General features: G+C 49.2%; 1 protein-coding gene across 4 annotated transcripts in view; it reads left to right on the forward strand.

Annotated features, from left to right (window-relative positions):
- Positions 1-22,624, forward strand: part of HBEGF (heparin binding EGF like growth factor) — a 26,145-nt gene extending 3,521 nt beyond the window's left edge. Inside the window, exons 2-8 of one of the 4 annotated variants that reach the window (XM_084885113.1) lie at positions 9,978-10,151; positions 10,472-10,770; positions 10,982-11,155; positions 14,097-14,274; positions 19,823-19,978; positions 20,756-20,846; positions 21,194-22,624. In XM_084885113.1, the coding sequence (XP_084741239.1) occupies positions 10,725-10,770; positions 10,982-11,155; positions 14,097-14,274; positions 19,823-19,978; positions 20,756-20,828 (627 nt within the window). In that variant the 5' untranslated portion in view covers positions 9,978-10,151; positions 10,472-10,724 and the 3' untranslated portion in view covers positions 20,829-20,846; positions 21,194-22,624. Of the gene's footprint in view, positions 1-7,170; positions 10,152-10,411; positions 10,771-10,981; positions 11,156-14,096; positions 14,275-19,822; positions 19,979-20,755; positions 20,847-21,193 lie in introns of those variants that run through there. The other 3 variants (XM_084885110.1, XM_084885112.1, XM_084885111.1) reach the window with 3 other exon arrangements.
- Positions 22,625-23,361: the final 737 nt, after the last annotated feature.

A 23,361-nucleotide genomic window follows, 5' to 3' on the forward strand; every position in this document is an offset into this window, starting at 1 on the left:
ACCATTGTACTAGGATTACATATCTTATGTAATCCTTAGAACAGCTTTTAAAAAGCTTTTAATTCTTAAAACTTATTTAACTTATTTTTAAGACTATTTCTATGAGTCTAATTATAGAAGAAGAAATATAGAAGTTTCAAAAAAAAAAAGTACAGAGAAGTCTCCAGTTGGTACTTTTCGTCCATCTTCCCCATCATACATAAAGATAGCACAATATCAAAGCCAGGAAAATGACATTGGCACAATTCTGTTAACTAGACTTCAGGTCTTATTCAGATTTCATGTGTTTCTACATGCACTCATTTGTGTGTATATATAGTTTTTGAAATTTTATCACATGTATAGATCACTTACAAGAAGCTGGGCAAATTGCTCAACCTCTTTAAGTCTTGGTGTTATCTATAAAATGGGGTGAAAATACTGTCTTCCTCAGAGGACTGTTGTGAGAATTAAATGAGATAATGTCTAAAATGTAGTAAGAGCACTTGATAAACTTAAATACTTATTTAGAAAAAGTGTGTTTTGAAAAGTGACTTAAAATACATAAATAATTCAGATTTGTTATAGAAAAATACAGAAAATGTCCATTAGAGTAAAAACAACATGAAATAAAATTTCCATAATGTCCTTACCCCCAAAATAACCACTGTTGAGAATTTCACCACAAATTTGAGGTAGATTTTGCTATTCCCACTTTATTGTAAGAACACTGAGGCTCAGAAAGGTTAAGTAATTTGCCATAGTCACTGAGCTTATGAGTGAGGAACTGACTTTTTTCCCATTTTAAACAGCTTTATTATTTTTTTTTTTGTAAATTCTTTTTTTTTTAATATATTTTTTATTGATTTTATACAGAGAAGAAGGGAGAGAGATAGAGAGTTAGAAATATCGATGAGAGAGAGTCATCGATCAGCTGCCTCTTGCACACCCCCTACTGTGGATATGCCCGCAACCAAGGTACATGCCCTTGACCGGAATCGAACCCGGGACCCTTCAGTCCCCAAGCCGACGCTCTATCCATTGAGCCAAACCGGTCCCGGCTTAAACAGCTTTATTAAGATATAATTCACATTTCACACAATTCACCCATCTACACTAATAAAAAAGTAATATGCAAATTGACCACCACTTCATAATGCACACCAGCCAACCAGGAGTGAGTATGCAAATTAACCAGACAAAGATGGCAGGGGCCCTGCCCCCCAGCTGCTCTAGGTCTCTGGGCAGTATGCATGCAGGTGTGGAGCAGCTGTACAGAGCAGGATGCCTGCTATGAGGGGGAGGGTGGGAGCAGAGAGAGCTACAGGAGTGGCACTCAGGCTGGATCAAAGACTGAAGGCAGCAGCCAGAGCAAAGGCTTGGGTCCCAGATTTGGGAGAAAAACCAGTGCCAGCATCCAGGGGAAGGAAGGTCTATTGCATGAATCTTCATGCAATGGGCCTCTAGTTTAGAATATAAAATTCAGTGGTTTAAGATATATTAACAGTGTGTGCAACCATAATTGCAACCTAATTTTAGAACATTATAATCACATCCAAAACGACTCCATGCTCATTAGCAGTCAATCCTCATTGCCTTCCATGACCACTCATCTACTTTCCATATCTATAGATTTGATGCTTTGGGATCTTTCATATGAGTGAAATCATAAAATATGTGGACTTTTGTGACTGGCTTCTTTAGCATAACGTTTTCAAGGTTTATCCACGTAACATGTGTGAGTACTTTATTCTTTTTTATTGCCAAATAACATTCCTTTGTATGGATTTACCACATTTTATTTATCCATTAGAGATTCTTCCCATTAATCTATTTTTGAGGGGCTGAGACTTAATGCACACTCTTGCCTCCAGACTCACCCCTGGAGGCAACAGACAGGCCAAGGAGTAATAGGGACCCAGGTGGACTGGGAGGAGCAGCCACTGCTGGCTTTGAGCTCTTGCTATGTTCTAAGCACCTCACGGTTTTCTCAGTGAGTCTTCACATTGGCTCTTCGAGGTAGTTATTGTTCCCGTTTCTGGAAACGGGGGCTCAGAGAAGACTCCTGCCCAAGGTCAGAGCTAGGGGCCAGTGGACCCAGGGTCCAGAAAGAGGTTAGTCACATGCCTCAGCCTAATCTTCAAGGCTTCTGCTCTGAGAAGATGCTAGGGTTGTGAATGTGGAGAGTCTCTCCAGTGAGAGCTTTGGGCTTCTCTGATCCTGGAGCTGGGGTGCCCTTCCCTAATCCTGCTCTGGCCCCAGACCACCAAGATCCAGCCAAGACCTGGAGTGGGCTCTGACAGCTGGAGCCTGTTTCCACTCCAGACAATGCCAACACCCCCTTGAAAGGGGAAGAGACAAAGATATCAGAGGTGGAGTCTGCAGAGGAAAACCACCTGAGCCAGCCACAAACTGCCCTGCCTCTGGCGTTTTAGGCACCTCTGACCTAGATTTTCAGACTCAAGAAGTGTTGGGAAGGTGACTGCAGGTACGTGGCTTTTGAGTTTTACATTAATTATGCTCTCCTTACTTCCAGGGAAAAAAAATTAAAGATAACAAGAGGCATAGAGACAAGTAAAATCTTAAAGAATGATTAAATACACCCATAATGAAATCAAATTGGAGAAGAAATGATGGTCTTCAAAATGCTGGGCTAGGAATAATCACCGCAAATGAGCAATGAAACTTAACTGTGATCTTCCTGGCAGTGAATTCATCAAGGGAACACAAGAATTCCACACCTGTCATTCGTTAATAAAAGGAAGTGCCTATATCAGATAGGCATGAGTCAAACTTCCTGACCCTGACCTACATGAAGAATTTATTACACTTTATTCAGGCACTGATCTGGGACCTGCTGTGTAATAGCATCTAGCACAGCATTTTTACAAAGGCTACAGGAAGGCTTTTATGTGGGTATCTCTTGTGTGAGTGGTGCTCAATCCTTTCACAATCAATATTTTCTTTTTATACATATTAATACTTGGTTACTATTCTGAAATAAAGTTCACAGATAATATCCTATCTGCACATTTACTCTTTAAAGAAAGTCAATGCCCTAATTAACATAAAAGAGAAAATGATTTAAAATCTTTGAATATGCAAAGGCACATTCAACTACGCTAGAAATCTCAATGAAGTAGCCCATTGCTTGCATCTACACAGACTTATTTTGCACGTGACAGCTACAAATACTGACTGCTACAGCTGTGTTGTTTGGCCATTCAGATAACACCAAGATGAACAATTCACATCAATTTAATTCCTGGAAAACTCAATGCAAAAGCTCTTTTTTTTTTTTTTTTTTTGACATTAGAGATAATTCTCAGTGCAAATAATTAAAATCACATTTTTTTATCCATATGAATGTCTGAGGGGACACTTAAAAGCAATGTGGAATGCAAGACAATTCTTTATTATGTGGGCCTGACAGCTTTTCCATTCCTAAATGCCCGAGGACTGCCCAACCAGTGACAACCAAAAATTCCCCGAGATTCCAAAAATGTCCTCTAGGGGTCAGTATCTCTTCCTTTGTGAACCACTGTCTTAGATCAGCCCTCAATCTTTTTTTTTCTTAATTCTTGCCAGAGGGTATTTTTTCATTGATCTTTTCAGAGAGCACAGAAGAGAGAGGGAAAGACAAAGAGAAACATTGATTTGAGAGAAGCACATTGATTGGTTGCTTTCTGCACGAGCTGGAGCTGACCAGGCAAGGAAGGAGCCTGGAACCACTGTATGTTGCCATTGATCTGAATCCAACCTGGGACCCTTTGGTCCACAGGCCAATACTCTCTATTCAGTGAATCAAACTGGCTAGGGAACCCTCAGTTATTAAAAAGAGCAAATGGATAATGTTAAACTATTAAACTGCAGCTCTGTGACCACGTTCCTGAGAGAAACTGAACTTACACATTCTTGGTTGTGGATGTACTGTGACCTCATTCCAAGGTTGAGCCCGGATAAGTTAATAACAGTACTGACCTATTTACATAGAGCTTTCCATTTTGCCAAGCATTTTCTCCTTAAATTGTCACAAGAACTTTTTAGGTGATTGCTAGTCTCCCCACTTACAGATGAAGAAGCTGAGGCACAGAGAACAAAGGCTATCATGTCCTATAGATCAGCCACTGTTGATTGTCATAAAATTGCTTCAACAAGCATGACTGCAAACAATTCATGAGGGATGGCGCCTGGCCTGTGCCCCAAACAGAACAATTGTTCCAATCCCTCATTTTACATATGAGGAACCTGAGCTTGAAGAGGGAGATAGGTTGTGTGATGGGTGAGTGAAGGATCACTTGCTCCCTCCCTGCTGACAGCCATCAGTGCTGGGGCAAGTGGCCAAGTCCTGGTACTGGAGTTGTTGTTTTCACAAAGTCAGAGAATGGGCCCCCAAATGGAGGAGGATGGCTTAGACTCCAGGACTAAGCCAAGTACATTATTATAAACTAGAGGACCAGTGCAATTTGTGCGGGGGGGGGGGGGGGGTGGGTGGGTGGGGGGGGGGGGCCTAGGGGGTGGGGGTGTCCCTCAGCCCGGCCTGCACCCTCTCCAATCTGGGACCCCTCAGGGGATGTCTGACTGCCAGTTTAGGTCCCATCCCTCTTGCAATCTGGGACCACTGGGTCCTAACCACTTGCCTGCCTACCAGCTTGATAGCCGCCTAACCACTCTCCTGCTGGCCTCATGGTCCCCAACTGCCCTCCCCAGCCAGCCTGATGGCCCCCTAACTGCCTCTGCCTCAGCCCCGCCACTGTGGCTTTGTCTGGAAGGAAGTTGGATGGTAGGAAGATGTCCGGTCTCCCGGTCTAATTAGCATATTACCCTTTTATTAGTATAGATGTCCCTTTTTCTTTTTTTTTTTTAAATATATTTTATTGATTTTTTACAGAGAGGAAGGGAGAGAGAGAGAGAGCTAGAAACGTCGATGAGAGAGAAACATTGACCAGCTGCCTCTTGCACACCCCCTACCGGGGATGTGCCCGCAACCAATGTACATGCCCTTGGCCGGAATCGAACCTGGGACCTTTCAGTCCGCAGACCGACGCTCTACCACTGAGCCAAACTGGCTTCGGCTAGATGTCCCTTTTTCAACATCTCTGGGGATGACAAGGTTCTTGCACCTCTCAACTCTCCCCACCTCATCCATTCCTATTCTTCATCCTATTCAAATAGATCCCAACCCCAGACAATCAGACAGGAGAGCCTGTTCATTCCCAAGTATGAAAAAGTGTTATCTGGTACTACCTCCAGGCAGCATAGGAGGTTCATAGGGACTACAAAGGGCAAGCCCCAAAACTGAGAGAGCAGGGTTCAGAGAAGTCCACTTGGAGCAACACTTCCAAGTTCAGGTGACTCTGGCTTATGACCACCTGGTAATAAAGGTATCCTCAATGGAAGCTACCTTCCTTTACCCTCTCCCCAGCCACCAGAGCTCTGGGTCTGCTTAGGATTCACTTCTCCTGGTCGGCGGAAGAAGGCAGCTGAATCCTCTCCCTTGGGGAGCACATGCTTCTCTCTGAGCTCTGAGCCAGGGTTGCTTTCTTTTCTTTTCTTTTTTTAAAAGTATTTTTATTGATTTCAGAGAGGAGGAGAGAGATATATAAACATCAAAATGAGAGAGAATCATTGATCAGCTGCTTCCTGCACACCGTCTAGTGGGGTTGGAGCCTGCAACCCGGGCATGTGCCCTGACTGAGAATCGAACCGTGACCTCCTGGTCCATAGTTCATGCTCAACCACTGAGCCATTTCACTGGGCAGGGTGCTTTCTTGGGTGTAGGTTTCCACAACTTTGAGTTGCCTTATAGATCACCATCCCCTGGTAAGCATGGCCATCTATCAGCAGAGAGGGATCACTTCAGTTCTGAGGCCCAGGGTAATACAGCACCTTATTTAAGTTCCCACTGGAAGGAAGGAAAAAAGGAAGGAAGGAAGGAAGGAAGGAAGGAAGGAAGGAAGGAAGGAAGGAAAAAAGGAAGGAAGGAAGGAAGGAAGGAAGGAAAAAAGGAAGGAAGGAAGGAAGGAAGGAAAAAAGGAAGGAAGGAAGGAAGGGAGGGAGGGAAGAGAAGGAAGAAGAGAGGGAGGGAGGGAAGGTGAGGAAAGGGGAAAAGAGGAAAGGAAGGAAGGAAGGAAGGAAGGAAGGAAGGAAGGAAGGAAGGAAGGAAGGAAGAAAGAAGCATTTGTTTTTAATAACAGCTGCCACTGAATAAGCAACTACTTTGGGCCAGACATCGCATTCTGCTTTATGCACATGACCAGAATTAATCATACAAGAGTCCTATAATAATAGATACTATTATCTTCATTTTGCAGATGAGCAAACTGTAGGTCAGAGAAGTTGAATAACATATCCAAAGTTAGAAATCTAAAAAAAAATAGCAGAAACAAAATTTGAACCCATGGCTTGTCTGGCTTCTGAGAGTGTACCCATTTCACTGGCTGCCCGGCTGCCCTTACCTAACTCATTCCAGCCTGTGACACAGATTCTTATCCTCATCTCCAGGATAGACGGAGCACTGAGCCTCAGTAAAGCTGATGCTGTTACTGTTACAAGAAGCAGGGAGAGGGTGGCTGTCACTTCATCCGTTTATTCAGGGTAATGCTGAGCTTAAGCGCACAAGCCCAAGAAAAAGCAGAAGCTGAGATTCTTACTAGTAGGGTGACCTGGAACTCACCTCTTTGAGTTTAGACCCTTTAAAATGGGGAGGATTGTCTAGTTGTAGGACAGTTGGGAGGATCACACAAGATAATGCATGTGACGTGTTGAACACGTGGGAAGTGTCTTTACTTAAAGCTCCCCTACCTCTGCTGTAGAGATTCAGATTTTGTTCAGAGGCTTGACACATTATCCTGGTTAGTAATGCAGACCGCTTAGCTTCTGAGCCTGGCCAATGTAAGAATTACCTGCCCAAAGTATAAATGCTGGGGCCCCACTCCAAGAGATCTTGAATTGGGACTGGGCTGGGGCTTAGGCCTTTTTATCTTCAATAAATTCCCAGGTGATTATCATGCACAGCCAGGATTGGGGTAACCAGCCTACTAGTGTAGACATCTTAGCCACTGTGGGGAAGAGACTCAGATTGGTTCCTCTCTAAGTTCCCTCCTCCCCTTTCTTGTCACCAGCACCCCTTTTGTCCAGTTCCTCCCCATTGGCTTATGAGTGCTCTCCCCAAACCAAGGTCTACATGGCTTAGCAGTGAGTCAGTTAGTGGCACTCAGAGTATCATGGGCCTGGCTCTCCAGAGGCCTGGGAACCCAACGAAGGGCTGGGAGGCAGGATGCCAGGGTTTCTAACCCCTTCGACTCACTAGTGCCCCATGGCCAGTAAGTCTCCAAGCCTCAGTTTCCTCATGGTTAATAGATACGGAAAGCAGAGTGGCCCATTTGGACGCTGCTTCCTTAGAAGTGTGTCCCTGGCGCCTGACGGCCAGAGAACAGGTAGGGGAAGACGTGAAAGAATTCTGCATAACTGTACTTCCCCACTGACATCTCATTTGATCTTCACAATGATAGGGCATAAAACCCAAGGTCTACCTAACTCTGTAACATCCACGGTTATCTGTCCCTAGCCTTTACTCCAATATTATCTTCCATCCCTCCTTCCTTTCTGGCCTGCTTTCTGTTCCTAGAATGCTCCACACTTGTTTCCACCTAGTTTTTGCACTATTTGCATGGCTTGGACTGCTTTTGCCAGGGATGACCACAAATCCGGTTCCTTCTTCTTATTCATGCTTCAGCTTACGTGTTACCTGTTCAGCAAAGCTTTTGTCTAATCAGTCACCGAATCTAAATTGTCACCCCAAGCATTGGGACACAACATTTTGTAGTACATAATTGTATTTTTTTTTGTTGTTGTTGTTAATCCTCACCAGATGATATTTTTTCCCCATTGATTTTGAGAAAGAGTGGAAGGAAGGGAGGGAGGAAAGGAAGAAGAGAGAGAGAGAGAGTGAGAGCGGGGGCGGGGGCAGGAGAGAGAGAGAAAAGAGAGAGAACCATCTGTGTGAGAGAGGCACATTGATGACTGCCTCCCACACGTGCCCACACAGGGGCAGGAGATAGAATCTGCAAGCCAGGTATGTGCCCTTGACCGGGAATCAAACCTGAGACCCTTTGGTCCTCAAGCTGATGCTCTAACCACTCATCCACACCGGGTAGGGCCATTATTGTATTTTTGGGTTCATCTTGACACTAGTCATCATAGCATTTGTTTTTCCTTCTTTATTGACTTGGTCCTGCCTGTCTCCCCTGTTATAGAATGTAAGCTCCTTGAAAGCATACCCTTGGCTGTCTGGTTTATTGCTATGTCCCTGGTGCCAAGAGCATTCATCAAATGTTTGGAATAAACAAGTTAATGAGGTTGCCCCTGCATTAATTGCAATTTCTTTTCTGGTCATCGGACACTCAGTGTTCTAAGCGGGGAAGTGACTGTCGCCAACACATTCCAGGCCTTTTGTCTCCTTTTCCAGGCCCTTCCCGTAAAACCTGGCTGACACGCAGACCTAGCCGGGTGAGGCTTCCAGGTGTGATGAAAGCCTGGAGTTGCCCTATGAATGGGACTAAGGCTGATGCGGGGGTGAGAAGGCGGAAGCGCACACGCAAAGGGAGAGGCAGGCTGGAACAGGACAGCAGGGTGTGAACCTGGCCGTGGGTCAGGGAAAGGGGAGGAAGGTGACTTGGCTGTGTGTCAGGGAGTGTTTCCCTCCACCTCCCCTGGGAGCCCTGACCCCAAGGTGGCTTTGTTTGGGGGAAGCAGGTGATCAGACAGCTGCTGAGGGAGGAAACGAAGGTGCGGTCTTCATGGTAACCATCCACCGAGGTCCTAGGCCCAGTACCTATCACCCAAAGGAGTGATTCCATGGTGGCACTTGGCCAAATAGGTGACAGGTTAAGCTTCCACCTGAAATCAGCCCAAACACAGCATGGCGCCTCATACCGTGGGGCAAAGGGAGAAAAGAGACCTCTAGAGAATGGAGTGACCAAGGTGGGATGCTTAGTGATGATGATGATGACGATGATGGTGATTATACTGTCACATTTATTGAGAGTTTATATTGTGCCTGGCACTATACTAACTGCTTTATATGTGTTCCCTTGTTCAATCTTCAAAAACCTCTCTCCAAAGTAGGTGCTAACATTATTACTGTTATCCCCCTTTTAGAGGTGTGGAAACTGAGGCCCAGTGAGATTAAATATCTTGTCCAAAGTCAGACAGTAAGGAGAAAGGCAGGATTCCAGCTGAGGGCTGTAGTAATTCTAGTGCACCTTAGAACCTAGGCGAGGAGGGCTGCCCGGGGCAGGTTAGGAGGGCAGAGCCTGATTGACCCTTGCAAAAGTGGGGATGGAGAGGGACAGTCGGATAGACTCTGTATAAATAGCAGGCCTGTTTTTATCCCTACACATGGGCGGAAGCAGCTCTATCTGGCACAATTTGAGGGCTCTGAATGCCAACCCAGCCCTGTGTCATACAAATCCCTTCCCAGCACGTCCCTACGAGCTGAAATACCTACTGAGAGTCATTTCTTTGGGTCAGGACATTGACTTCAGAAGACCCTAGTCAAAACTAGTCACAATACATAGGTCGGAAGAGAAACACATCCATCGCCTGGCACCTGTTGAACAAAGCAACCCTAGGCTATCGAGCTTCATCCTGCAGGAGTGGGCTCAATTTTTATGCTGGGGAAGAAGGGGATATTCAAAGGAAAGGAAAAATATGAGGCGAGTTTCATAGCCTGTGTTGTCCAATCCCAGAAGCCTGGGAATTATAACCCATCGTCCAAAAACCCTAATGGATACTATGTCCTCTGGGCGGGGAAAGATGGGGGGGCCACTCCCCGGCTGGAAGAATCCTAGCCTCCTTTGCTTTTGTTGGATTGATACCAAGCGCCTGCAATTGCAACTCTGGATACCTGGGGCTCATGAGATCTGCTGGCATTCATGTGTCTATTTTTTTAAATGATAAATAAATGTATTATTACTTATTCCTTGCAGTGTTAGTAGGCAAAGAAGCGGGTTTCCAGAACTCAGAAGCTGACGCGGAGGAGAGCCCTGGATTGCAGCAGGGAGGCCTTAGGGACTGGGCCTGGGAGAAGGGAAGGAATGAGGGGCGTCCAAGAACAGAACTCAGCTCAGCAGTCACAAGGCTGCATGGAGGCCAGGGTCTGGGGAAAGGTAGGAACCGGTTCCCGCCACCTGCCGGTAACCAGGCTCACCCACAGTCAGGCCCTGGCTGCCCCGGCTGCCCTGGCTGCCCTGGCCTGGTCCCAAAAAATGTGAGCGCCGCCCCTACTCCCGCCCCCTTCCCCGTCGCGCCCGCCGGGTTGGGGGCTGTTCTGCAGGCGCCGGGAGCCGGGCGAGGTCCCAGGCGGGAGGGGGAAGGGGAGGGGATGGCGCGGGGCGGGGCGGAGCGGCGGCGCCTCCCCGAGCCTTATTCCCGGCCGCGCGCTGGCAGCGCTCAGTCGACCGAAGGAGCCGCACGCGTCACGTTGCAGGCCACCCCGACCGGAGCGCAGGGGCACGGGCGGACGGACGCACGCACCGACCGACGGAGGGAGCCGACCGAAGCCCAGCGGCCACTAGCTCCGCGCGGGTTCCAGCAAGGCTTGCACCCCCCAAAGGCCGGCGGCGACCGTGCCCCGCGGAATCTCCCGCGCGCCTCCCGCCCCAGCTCCCGTGCCCGCGCCCCGGGGCCGCTGCCTCCGAAGTGATTGTTGCCTCGGAGCCTCCTCCGCTGGGTCCGGGAACATGAAGCTGCTGCCGTCGGTGGTGCTGAAGCTCTGTCTAGCTGCAGGTAAGAGGGCTGCCGAGGCCCCCGGAGGTCGGGGGTGGGGGGGAGGGGGATGGGGACGCTGTGCTGGGGGTACCGGGGGAAGGTCGCTGCAGCGCCCCTGGCGTGGGCCACTTGGTGGGGCCCGTGCACCCTGGCAGGCGGGCGCTGGCATCGTGTGGCGACCCGGGGTCTGGGCGGAGGGTCTGACGCGGCCTCGCCCCTTCCCTCGCAGTGCTCTCGGCGTCGGTGACCGGAGAGAGCCTGGAGCGGCTCCGGAGAGGGCTGGCGGCTGGAACCAGCAACCCGGGATCGCCCACTGAAGCTGCGGACCAGCTGCTGCCCCCCGGAGGCGGCAGAGGCCGGGAAGTCCTGGACTTGGAAGAGGCCGGCCTGGATCTTTTCAGAGGTGGGTGTGGGGGCTGCCCACCCGCAGACCCTGGTGGGCAGGTGCAGAATGAGCAGACCCAGGATTCTTGTTGGTTGCGCACCTGTGGGGTTGGGGTATTGATGGAAGACTTCAAGGAAAAGCTGCTCGGCCTGGCAAGCTTACTGATGGAGCCCGGAACATGGAGCCCGCTCTTTCTTGCTCTTGGATTCCATGTTCCAAGTTGCTGTTCTTCTGGGTACCTGGGAGAACATTGGAACAGGCAAGGTGTCTGGGGTCCACAGCTTCCTCTGAGGTGTGCTGAGGGGTAGGAACAAGGAATGATTGAGATGCTTTCCCTAGAGTTTCTATGTAATAATGGGCATAAGTCCTAATTTCCGCATCAAACTACTATTATGTAGAAATCAACAGAGGTGGAGATGGCAGGCACACAGAGGTAGGTAGGCAGTGTTGGACTTCTCCATCCACCTGTCTCCAGGTTGGGGAAATAGCGGGGAAGGTGAAGCCAGCACCACCTGGGAGGCTATGAATGAGGAGCACGGGGTCCCTGGGGAGCTGCATTGGTATGCTGGGTGCCTACAAATCCTCCCCCAAACCTGGAGACTTCCTGGCCACCTTGAGTCCCTGAGAGAAACTCCAAGGGAGGATGGGCCCAGGGAGTCCTCCAATCAGCGGATGTGGCTGTGGCTGAGTATTGGAACAGACGGGGCAGAGTCCAGAGCTTCTGACATTGCCTGAATCCCGGACCCAGCCACCTGCAGCAATTCTTGAGGGTGGAGCAGGGAACTGAGCCCTGGAGGACCGGAATGACTATATTTGGCTGGAAAGATACCCACCTGTTCTAGCCCCGCCCAGAGCCACCCTTCTCCCTCCCTAGCCAGCTCTTCCCTTAGGGGCTGTCTCTGCTTTGTATAAATCAAGGGTCTGCTGCAAAGCTGACCCTGGACTCTCACTCTTCATCCTCTCACGGTGGACCTTTCTGGTCACCTCTGAGTGCTCCTGGCCTTCACCTCCTAGGCTGGGCGAGCTGGGCTGTGACTCACCCTCCACTCACATGCTCCTCATACCTCTGCAAACCTGACTCACTACTCCCTCTGCCTGGCAGGAGACAGGTAGTCACCCTGTCACTCTCCCTCACCTCTCTGATTGGCTTGGGCTATCTGCCTCAGTTTCACCACAGCTCTGGTCCCTGGGTTGTCTGGACATCTTTTATTAAGTGCCTACTGTGTTCTAGGCAAGCAGCATGCTATTGTGGGTTAATTAATCCTTATAGCAACCCTCTGAGATGGGAACTCTCATTGTTCACTTTTTATCAAGAATCTCAAGAATCGGAGAGATTAAGGTCGTGCCTGAGTTCACGTGGCTGGAATTAGCGCCCAGGTCTGCTGACTTCAGAGCCCATTTATTGTCTCATTCCTGGCTCTAGACTTGTCTGGAGGAGGGAACAGGAGTGTGTGAGGCAGCTTGGTGTATTGGGAAGGAGCCCTGGATATGCAATCCAGAGATTATGCTTCTGATTCAAACCCTGTATGACTTTATATGATCTTGGGTAAGTCACTGCCTTTTGATACCTCAAGTTTTTCACTTGAAATGGAAAGCCATTGCTATTTTTTTTTTTAATGTTTTTATTGATTTGAGAGAGACGGGAAGGGGGAGAGAGAGAGGAAGAGAGAGGGAGGGAGGGAGGGAGGGAGGGAGGGAGGGAGGGAGAGAGAGAGAGAGAGAAACATTGATGTGAGAGAGAAACATTGACTGGTTGCTCCCTGTACACTGTCCGACCGGGATCAAACCTGTAACCTGGGCATTTGCTCTGACAGGGAATTGAACTGCCTACCCTTCAGTGTATGGGATGACACTCAACCAACTGAGCCACACCAGCCAGTGTGGAAAAAGCCATAATATTCTTTGAAGTCATTTCCAGCTTGAGGATTGTAGATTTCCAGTCTAATGTTTGATGCTCACCTGTCTGCCAGATACTTAGCTCCAGCCATGGACAGTGGACACCTTTTTTCCAGCTGGGGGGAGGGAAGGGAGGTGGTGACTGGGGTCAGACCCCTGGGTTGATGGGCGTAGCCTCTGGTCAGTCCCAGCTGGATGTCTGTGTGAGGTGGTTTTTCCCTTTTGAAGTGTGAAAGGATGGGGGGAGTCATCGTTGTTTCAGTTCCTTCTGGATAGTTCCTTACTTTTTATCTCTCTATCCCTTCTACACACTGTGCTCCCTATCCTTGAGAGCCAGGACATTTGGGGATAGTGTAAATGGACCGATGAGAGAAGTGGTGAGCTGCAGGGGCCCAGAGCAGGACAGATATTTTGCTTGAAGTAAAAAAAAGCAAGGTCCTGAACAGTGATGGCTTACTTGCTAAGGTCATAGTACCCTGGTGCTAATAGGTACCCCAGAGAAGGCCGCCTGGACATGGGCATGGTTCTTATTTTATGACACCCCCCAAAAAAAACAAAACAAAACAAAACAAAAAAAACCTCCAAGAACCTTCTCCAGAAGCAATTTAATCTCTGACACTGTCTTCCTGCAAGTGGGCCACTGAGAGCAGCATCAGGAAATGAAGTTGATTTAAGGCCAACATAGAACCAGGTTGGCATGGGACAATAGGAGATGGGGATGGGCAGTGGAATGGGGGTGAGGTGGTTGGTAGAATTGCCCAGTCAGTTGCAGTTACTCAACAGAAGCTAGCTAGCATTCTTGGAATGAAGTTCTTAAACTGAATATGGGAAATGCCTTCCTTGGGACCCCACCAGCCTCTGCTTCTTCCACCACTTTCTGGTGATTCTGCCCACTCTTTCCTCAGCCCTCGGGAGGGACTGAGCCAATGGTCTCCCCAGCCTTCTGACTTAAGGCGGGATAAAGAGCACATTCTCCTTCGAGATGCTGTGCTCTTCTCATTCTTTCTCTGGAGGGGCTGGTAGGGGGATGTCCAAGACTTAACAGAGTGCTTTTCTCCTGCAGCTCCTTTCTCCTCCAAGCCACAAGCTCTGGCCACACCCAGCAAGGAAGAGGGCGGGAAAAGGAAGAAGAAAGGCAAGGGGTTAGGGAAGAAGAGAAACCCGTGTCTTAAGAAATACAAGGACTACTGCATCCACGGAGAGTGCAGATATACGAAGGAGCTCCGGCGTCCATCCTGCATGTAAGTGTTCCTGCCCCCAGGCTGACTCTTACACACTCTTTGTCAGCCACGTGCCTGTTCCTAGCTGTCACTGTTCCTTGAATTCATAATTGCACCCAGTTTCTTCTCAAACTCAGGCGGAAGTCGGGAGGAAGGGAAATATTTTTAGTCAGAGGAAGGGGCTTCCCCCCGCACAGGAATGCAGTTTCCTGTGGTGTGGGTCCGTGACGCTCTTTCATCCTCGGGGTCGGGGACGTTTCCTGCTTGCTCAGAAATCAGCATGTGGCTAGGAGAGCTGACACCTGAAGGCAGGTCCCTCATTCCCTGCCTCCTGCCTACTCCAGATGGGGTATTTCTGGGTGGAGCAGGGCTCCTGTGGCCTCCTTTCCCAAACCCTGCAGGGAGGTAGGCGGTACATTTGGACACATGCTATGCAGGCATGTGTGCCCTCGAACATGTGTGCACATGAGCGAGCTAATGTGAGTTGAGTCTAAGGCATGGTAGGACTGCACAGGAAGTGGTCATCATGGGAGTGGGGAGGAACCCCTGTTCCCCTTTTTCTCCCCCTCCCCCCAGCAAGGGAACATGGTGGGTATTGGCTTCTGGCCATGGGGTGTGAGAACACTTCCTTTGTGCAATATTCACAGGAAATGGAACCCAATCCAGTAGGCATCAGCCCCCAGTCAGGCAGCACCACCCTTCCCTCTGCGGGGTCGTGGGTGGAGGGCCCACGGGTTCCCCAGCTGATCTGTCAGGCCAAGCCCAGAAAACGGCTGTCTTGGCAACCCCTCAGGGATGACGGCACTGCCATGCTCTCTGGCAGGCATAATGTCGCCAGTGTGCCTGAGGCCAACACCCGCGTCAGGCTGTAAACATCCACTCTCTCCTGCTGGGCATGAGGCCCGGTGGGCAGGGAGACTCCGGACAGGGCCAGGAGACTGTTGGGTGCGCACCACCTCCCAGCCTGTCAAGAAGGCTTGGCTGCCTGTCACCGTTTCTGTGATGGTGCAGATCCCTTGGCTTTTTGAAACTTCCTTGTCCCGTCTGATCTCACACAGCCGTGCTGCCCAGTACTTGGCAAGTGGCAGACCGACGTCTTACTCCCCACCTTGTCCGCAGCCACTTGTGTGTCCTCTCCTATAACACTCTTGTCAGGAGCTTGGTGTGGGAGGGGGTTGCTTGAGAATGACATAGACAGTCTCCACATCATGCTTCCCAAGGCTTTGGGACAGGGCAGGAAGTGTCTGTCTTAAAATTGTTAAATGGCATCATTAACCCAGGGTGGAGGCGGTGACTCCGAGGGTAGTCAAGAGGGATTGAGGCCAGGGATCTGTCTGGGCCAAATGGGATCAGGGCGTTGGTGGATGGACTTCCACTGCTCAACTGAGAACCCTTGTGAGACTGCTCTCCTGAAAAGCGGGGCCCAGCCAACCATCTACACCCAGAGAACCTACAGGGTGCCCACGGCCAAGGTGGCCCCAGGCACGGTGGTGATAACCATGATGCTGCTGCTCTCCTTTGCCCTGAAGTTTAACTTGAGTTGAGCCCAACAGGTATATGATGAGTGCCTACATGGTGCCAGCTATTCTAGAGGGTGGGGAGATATAGACCTATCATGGGATTCTCAAAAGCTCTCTGCTGGGCAGGCATTGCTTACTATCTCTACTTGAAAGATGAGGAAACTGGAGCAGGAAGTAGGAAGTGATTTGCCTGAGATTAACAGCTAAATAAGTGGATGGAAACAGGACAGGGACTCAGGTGCCTGACTTGCAGTCCAACATGCTTTTTATGTCCCCGGGCTGCCCTAGGTGTTGGCTGGCATCTTTCTTCCCTGTCTGTCCTTACAGAGCTTGAGCAGGATTTTAAAGAGGGCAGCTGTGAGCCTAGAGGTCTTTAAGACTTTTACTAGGCTAAGAGAATGGCAGTCTGATTTGAAGACTTTGTGTCTGCTTCCGAGGCATATTTTCAAGGGGCTCGACTGTGTCTGGTTGACTGCCTCCTGCCTCCAGCCCTTGGTATACAGGGCAGAAGGCACCGAGAAGACGCAGAGTTCCTGGTTTGGGGGAAGGTGACATCTGGGCACCTACATCTGGGGCCCTTTGTGGCTCCTCCTCGCCTCCAGACCAGGAACCGCCACAGGGTGTGTCCAGGCTGCTGTGGTGGACTTGAGGCTGGTTGGCTTCCTCAGCCAGCCCTCTCCAGCCATCACCCACAGGAAAACTCTTTTGTGTCACCAGCCAAATGTTCCCCTCAAAGAACCATTTCCTGGGGCTCCTGACTGGCCGCTGACCCAGATATTGGCTGCAAAGTTTCTTGTGGTTGGAGGAGACCTGGGAGCGGTTGGGTTGAGGAGGACTCAGAGCTGGCATGCGGACAGGCCTGAGGGCTCAGCCTGCCTCACTGCCAGGCGCTGAGAAGGAATGACACATCCTTCTCTTCGGACCCGGCTGACTTTGGTGGCCCATTCCTCAGGAATGGGCAGTACCTTCGGAGTCTGATATGGTATAATAATGCGCACATACGTGGGCCTTCACCTCTTATTAAGTGCTTTTATCTGTATTATTTGATCTTCACAATAGTCTAGTGAAGTAGGCATTTATTATTCTTGTATATTTTTAAAAATATATTTTTATTGATTTCAGAGGGGAAGGGAGAGGGAGAGAGGGAGAGCGAGATAGAAACATCAATGATGAGAGAATTATTGATCTGCTGCCTCTTGCACGCCCCACAATGGGGATTGAGCCCACAACCCAGGCATGTGCCCTGACTTCCTGGTTCATAGGTCAACGCTCAACCACTGAACCATGCTAGCTGGGTATTATTGCTGTATTTTATATGAGAAAACCAATGCTTTGAAAGGCAAAAGTAGCTGCCCAAGATTGCCTGGATAGAAGTAGCAGCAGAATCAGTCTGGAACTCGGGTATTCTGAGCCCCCGCACCAATGGTGCCCCCTCCACCTTCTGGAGGAGAGGTGGAGAAAGCCAGTTTGGAAGATGTCTCTGGGCTCTTGCTACTGTTGTCATACAAGCTCTGAAATGGGTCACAGACATGGGTAGGGGGGTCATGTCCCAGTTTGATGGAGCACTCACTCTCTGGCTCTGGAGAAGACACATGATCTTGCCCCCACCCTGGGGTGTTTGGAATGCAGTCACCCTCCCTCCTCCCTTGGGGAAGCCAGGAGTCTGCTGCAAAGGGAGGGGGAGGTCGGTAATATTAGGGTGTTTACATTATTATCCTTTTGACTCAGGGTGGGGGTGGAGGGATTATGTAACTGGATTGCAGGACCTTGAGGCCAATATTTATTTCTATCATCTGAGTAACTACCTGTGGGGTTTGAACGATAGGCTGCAAGTGAAAAACAGGCTCAACTTCAGCTTTCCTCCCACCGGGAGAGCAAAGTATCTGAAGTCATCAAAAGTGCTGGATTGAATCCTGCCTCTACCACTGTCTAGCTGTGTAACCTTCTCTAAGACGTTAAGCCTCAGTCTCGTCATCTTTAAAATGGGGAGAGTAATTCCTACTTCATAGAGATTTTTAAAAAAATATATTTTATTGATTTTTTACAGAGAGGAAGGGAGAGAGATAGAGAGCTAGAAACGTCGATGAGAGAGAAACATCGACCAGCTGCCTCTTGCACACCCCCTACTGGGGATGTGCCTGCAACCAATGTACACGCCCTTGACCGAAACCGAACCTGGGACCTTTCAGTCCGCAGACCGACTCTCTACCACTGAACCAAACCTGTTTCAGCCATAGAGATGTTTTTAAGATTAAATGAAATGATCCTTGTCAAGAAATTAGCAGAGTACCTGGCTTATTTATTATTTAGGTTAATAATAACCGTGACAGCAACAGTAATAATAATAGTAACAGTCAGGGAGCAGCCCTAGGAACCCATCAACCCAGCACATATGTATTTCCCTGGGGTAACTTGTTCATGAATTTGGAATTTGCCAAGACTGGCTTCTAGTCTTAGCGCTCCTGCACGCTAGTTGTTCAACTTTTGGCAAATCAATCTCTCTGACCCTTAATTTTAGGCTTTCACTCTGTGAATTTGGGCTGTGCCTGCCTTCCAAGGTGTTGTGGTCTCAGTTGAGCCTGTAGATGCTAGTAAGGATGGTGTTTTACAGACTGTTAATGTCTGTGCGCAAGTGATTTTCCCTGGGTGTTCCTGAGAGCTTCCTCACGTCCTAGCAGGATGGGGGTCGTGGTCTTGCCCACCGGAGCCGATGAGACAGATGCATGGATGTGCTCTGATGTGTGTACAGGGAGCCTGACCTACATTTATCCTGCCGCGGGGTGTTCCCCAAGGCAGGGGAGCTGGGGCCGGAGAGGCAGGGGCAGCCTGGCCTCCCTGCTGTTGCCAGAACTGGACCGGTCTGCTTCACGGGTTCCTCTCCTTGTTCTCGGGCACCAGGCGCACTTCCCAGAAGGAGGCTGAGCTCAGAAGAGAGGGCCCAGGTTCTCAGAGCTTCCTTCAGAGCGCGTGGCCTGGAGTCCCCAGCAGACAGCATTGGACAGCCTGGCCGGGGGGGGGGGGGGGGGGGGGGGGCAGTTATGCATGTGAGTGGGCAGCACACTGAGCTCAGAGTCAGTCGATCTAGTCCACACCTCTGTCTGCCCTGCTGTGTGCCCAGGAGGAAAACAGCTCTGCCCGCTGTGCGCCATGGCATTCCTCCCCACATCAAAGGGCCTCCTGGGCTCAGAGAAAGGAAGGGACGGAAACACGCTCCTTCAATTGTAAGCGCTTCCGAGTCTTCCTAAGAGCGTCCAGGAAATGCTTTGTGTTAGAAGAAGCAGTTGCCATCTAATTTATTTCTAGAGTGAGAAGAGCCAGGGCTTTGTTTCTGACATTCTTCCGCGCTCTGGCAGCACAGCCAGGCACGATGGTACCTTGGTTTGTTTGCTTTGTCCTGTGGTGAAGGAGGCCCCGTAGCCCAGTGTTCAGAGGCCAAAGGCTGAAGTTGAGCTCTCAAGTTGGACTCTGCACCCGGGGGGAGCTGGGAGTTAATTGAAGGGAACTTGAGAAAAGTGACTCCTGGCAAAGGCATGGGACCTATTAATAGGCTGGGTAGTGGCTGAGAGGGACTGAACTCAGGAAGCATTGATGGGGAAGGCCGGGTTTATTTCTGGGTCAGAGCGCTGAGGGGCCTCACCAGAGGGAGCGATACTGAATCTCCTCGGTTCAACACACCAGCTCTTGTGACTTAAGTCCTCTTCACCGGCTCAAACCGGCCGTCTTCCACACATGCAATAAATCATCCACACGTGGAACACATCTAGCTGAGAGCTTGAAGTCCTCCCTCCCTTTTTCCCCGCCTGGAGCAGGAATCTCAGGCCAGGGAATCAGAGGGATTGGCGAAGGGGAGTGAGAAGGGGGGTGGGGAGGCGATGGAGCCCTCGAGGGGTCTGTGAAGAGCCCCTCCTGGAGAAGGACACAGGGCAGGGATGATGGGGAGGAGCCATGAGGGTGTGAGGAGTGGGGTTTGGCTCATGTGCGTGGGCCGTTGACAAGAGTGAAAGTTCAAACCAATAACCTCATCTTTGCTTTGTTCTGTCTTGAACCAGTTGCGAGCTGGGTTACCACGGAGAGAGGTGCCATGGGCTGAGTCTTCCGGTGGAAAATCGCTTATCTACTTATGACCACACAACCATCCTGGCGGTGGTGGCCGTGGTGCTGTCGTCGGTCTGTCTGCTCGTCATCGTGGGGCTTCTCATGTTTAGGTGAGTGTTGGGGGCCCTTGCAGGCTGTTTCTGCAAATCACTTCTATTCCTCGTCTTCCTCCCGGGTCTTCTGCCTGGTGACCACATAAGCCCTCCTACCTCCCCAAATTCTGGGCTAGCATTCTGATCGCATTCCCAAGGACAGGCTCTCCAAGGCCCTGACTTCTCTGGTTTGACATGAGTCCAGTGTCTAGAGCCAAGGGCAAAACTCGCCAGGCCATAGGAGGTCCTACTACTCATAGCAGACCTAGTAACCCACCCATGGTACCACCTCGCCACACAGTTCTTTCTCCAGTGTGTGGTTTGGCATGGGTGGTGCTATTGGTATATCCTGCAAGTCTGAGTCATTTGGCCCTCAGGCCATGCTTCCAATCCAGGTTATGTTCTAGGTTGGGGGAGACCTACCAAGCACTCTGTGCTCATTTTCAAGCAGCATAACTCATTTGTTGTGAGACCTGGACCAAGTTACCTCCCTTTCTGAGGGTTGTAGTCTTTCAGTGATTACAATCTTTGTCCACCCACCCCATAGCATGCTGTGAGGATTATGTAAGCGAGGAGTACATTTCTTAGCAAATTGTAGCCTGCTGCTGTTAGAGTCAGTTTGGGATCCTTGGCACAGTTGGACCTTTGATCAGAGGTCTGTAGGGCTGCCATCCCTCGGGGATTTTCCAAGTAGTGGGTGGAACCAGCATGACAGCATCCTTCAGAAGGACTCTTTCTGGGACCTGTGCCCTGTTGTAGCGGCAGAGCTTGCTCACAAAACTTAACCTTCCTCAGGTACCATAGGAGAGGAGGTTATGATGTGGAAAATGAAGAGAAAGTGAAGTTGGGCATGACTACTTCCCACTGAGAGAGACCTGTGCTCAAGGTAATGGTCCATTCTTTGCCCCATGGCACCATCACCACCCTTCCTGGATCTGTTTCAAGGCATACTGAGTTCTTCTCTTGACCTGGGAGGTCAGGCTGCTAGAGAGTTAGTGTCCCATTGCAGAATGTTTGTCAAAAAGGCTGTCCGTACTTCATCTCCACTAAGGGTGAAAGTTGCTAGAGAGATATCCAAGAGGGATGCCCGAGAGGACAGCATCTCCAGCCCTTATCCCCTCTCCTTCCACCCTCTCCCAGGTGATCTTTCCACTTATTAAGACTGTATCTGGGAGACTCTTAAGACCTCTTAAGACTGGATCCAGCTTTAAAGTTCTTCCTCTTGTTCTTTAGGAATAAGCTGGGGACTGCTACCTCTGAGAAGACAGAAGCGGATCACAGACTCTGCAGAGGGGAAGGACTTCACAACCAGCCATGAAGACTCCCTCATCCCCAGTTGCCATCTAGGTTGGGCCTCCCAGTATTGCTTTATCAGAGCCTTCAAGTGCCAAACAGAATATGTCCAACGGGATCTGGGTCAGAAGGAAGCAAAAGTGAGGGACCTTCATGCTCTTCTGATTCCCCTCCACCAAACCCCGCTTAACCCGATAAAGTTTGTTTAAACACTTGTCTTCTGGATTAAGATGCCAGTTAATTCCATATGCTCCAGGATCTTTGACTGAAAAAAAGAGAATGAGAGAGAGGGGAAGAAGGAAAGATTTGTGGACTGGAAGAAAGTAACAAAGATTGAAAAGCCACGGACTCAAGTAGTCACCAAGGGATCTGCCATGTGGGCCCTGCAGCGCTGGATCTGATGCGCTAACTGTGAAATACCACACGCCTGAGAACTCTGAATTTTGGGACTTCTACCCAAATGGAAAAATAACAACTATTTTTTTTTTGTTTTGTTTGTAAAATGCCTCTTAAATTATATATTTATTTTATTCTATGTATGTTAATTTATTTAGTTTTTAACAATCTAACAATAATATTTCAAGTGCCTAGACTGTTACATTGGCAATTTCCTGGCCCTCTACCCCGCATTCCCGTACCACTTGGCTCAGCATCACTCTCTGTTGCCACAAACCTGAGATGGCTCTATGACCCATCTGTAACCCATTGTCTGTCCACATTTCCACAGATTTTCCACGGTCAGAGTGCCACAGGGGGCGGTCTGTACGGTCAGGATGTAGGAGTTAACGTTGTCAGATCCACTCTATGAGTTGGACGGCAGTCTTGCCTAGGCGATTTTGTCTACCGTTTGTGTTTTGAAAGCCCAAGGTGCTGATGTCAAAGTGTAACAGATATCGGTGTTTCCCTGTGTCCTCTCCCTGCCAAATCTCAGAAGAGGTTGGGCTTCCATGCTTGCAGCTTTCCTGACCCCCTGCCCTCGATAGCCTCAGGCCCACAGAGTGGGATCTCACTCTTCCTTGTGTCAAGACATTTCTCTTACTCCTGCCATTCTTCTGGTGCTACTCCAAGCAGGGGTCAGTGCAGCAGATGATAATCGAGAGAGGTATTAGTGGAAAAAAAGGCTGAGGAGGAACAGGAAACATTGGAGCTGGCTGCTCTTGGTAATTGATAACCTATCAATTGCTGCAGAGAAGATTGGAGGTGAGGATGGCTTTTGTGTGAACCCACCCACCTCACCAAAGCTACAAACGTATGCTGTCATGGTCCCTTCTGGAAGTTTCTGGTGCCATTTCTGAACTGTTACAACTATATTTCCGAAACTGGTTCATATTTGTACTTTGCAATTCAAATAAAGATAACCCTTATTCCATAGCCTTCTGTCTGCTTGTTTTAACTGGGAATTAGTTTGACATAGGTATTTTCTAAGTTCTGATTCAATATTAGATCTGCACTAGGCCTGTTTATATATACTATCCCAACAACCCTATGATGAAGGTACTACTATTGTCCCATATTTACAAAAGAGGAGGTTCAGAGAGGTTATGCAACTTGCTTAAGGATACACACAATTGATACGTGACAGCTGGGATGGATAGTCTGACTCCAATTATTTGTCTAAATAACCTGCATTACACTTCCTCTGACATGAAAGAGAATAAATCTTTCACATAGCAAGTTTGGCTGGCTGTAATCAGGAAAGACATCTGCCCATTCAACCAACAGACCCTGGACCCAGGGCCTGATCCTTGGCTGTTTATGCATGCAAGCATTGCTCTTGGTGGAAGGTAGGTACTTTTGATTCCCCTCTCCTGCTCCTCGGCCAATTCATTAGCAAGTCTTATAACCCCTACCTTTAGAATATATGGCGAATGAAGCCACTTCTCATCACTGCCACTGCCATTACCCTAGTCCAATCCACCATTATCTCTTGTCTGGACTCTTGCAATGACTTCCTGTCTCCTTTATTTCACTTTGGCCCCATATAGCCCATTTCCAATATATAACAGCCAAAGTGATCATCTAAAACATAATCCAGATCTTGTCTGCTTTACAGGCCTTCCCTGACCACTCACTTACACAATAGCACATTCTTCCCCCAGCCCACTCTT

The sequence above is a fragment of the Pipistrellus hanaki genome (assembly GCF_964339955.1).
Source record: "Pipistrellus hanaki genome assembly, chromosome: 5".
Lineage (NCBI taxonomy): Eukaryota > Metazoa > Chordata > Mammalia > Chiroptera > Vespertilionidae > Pipistrellus > Pipistrellus hanaki.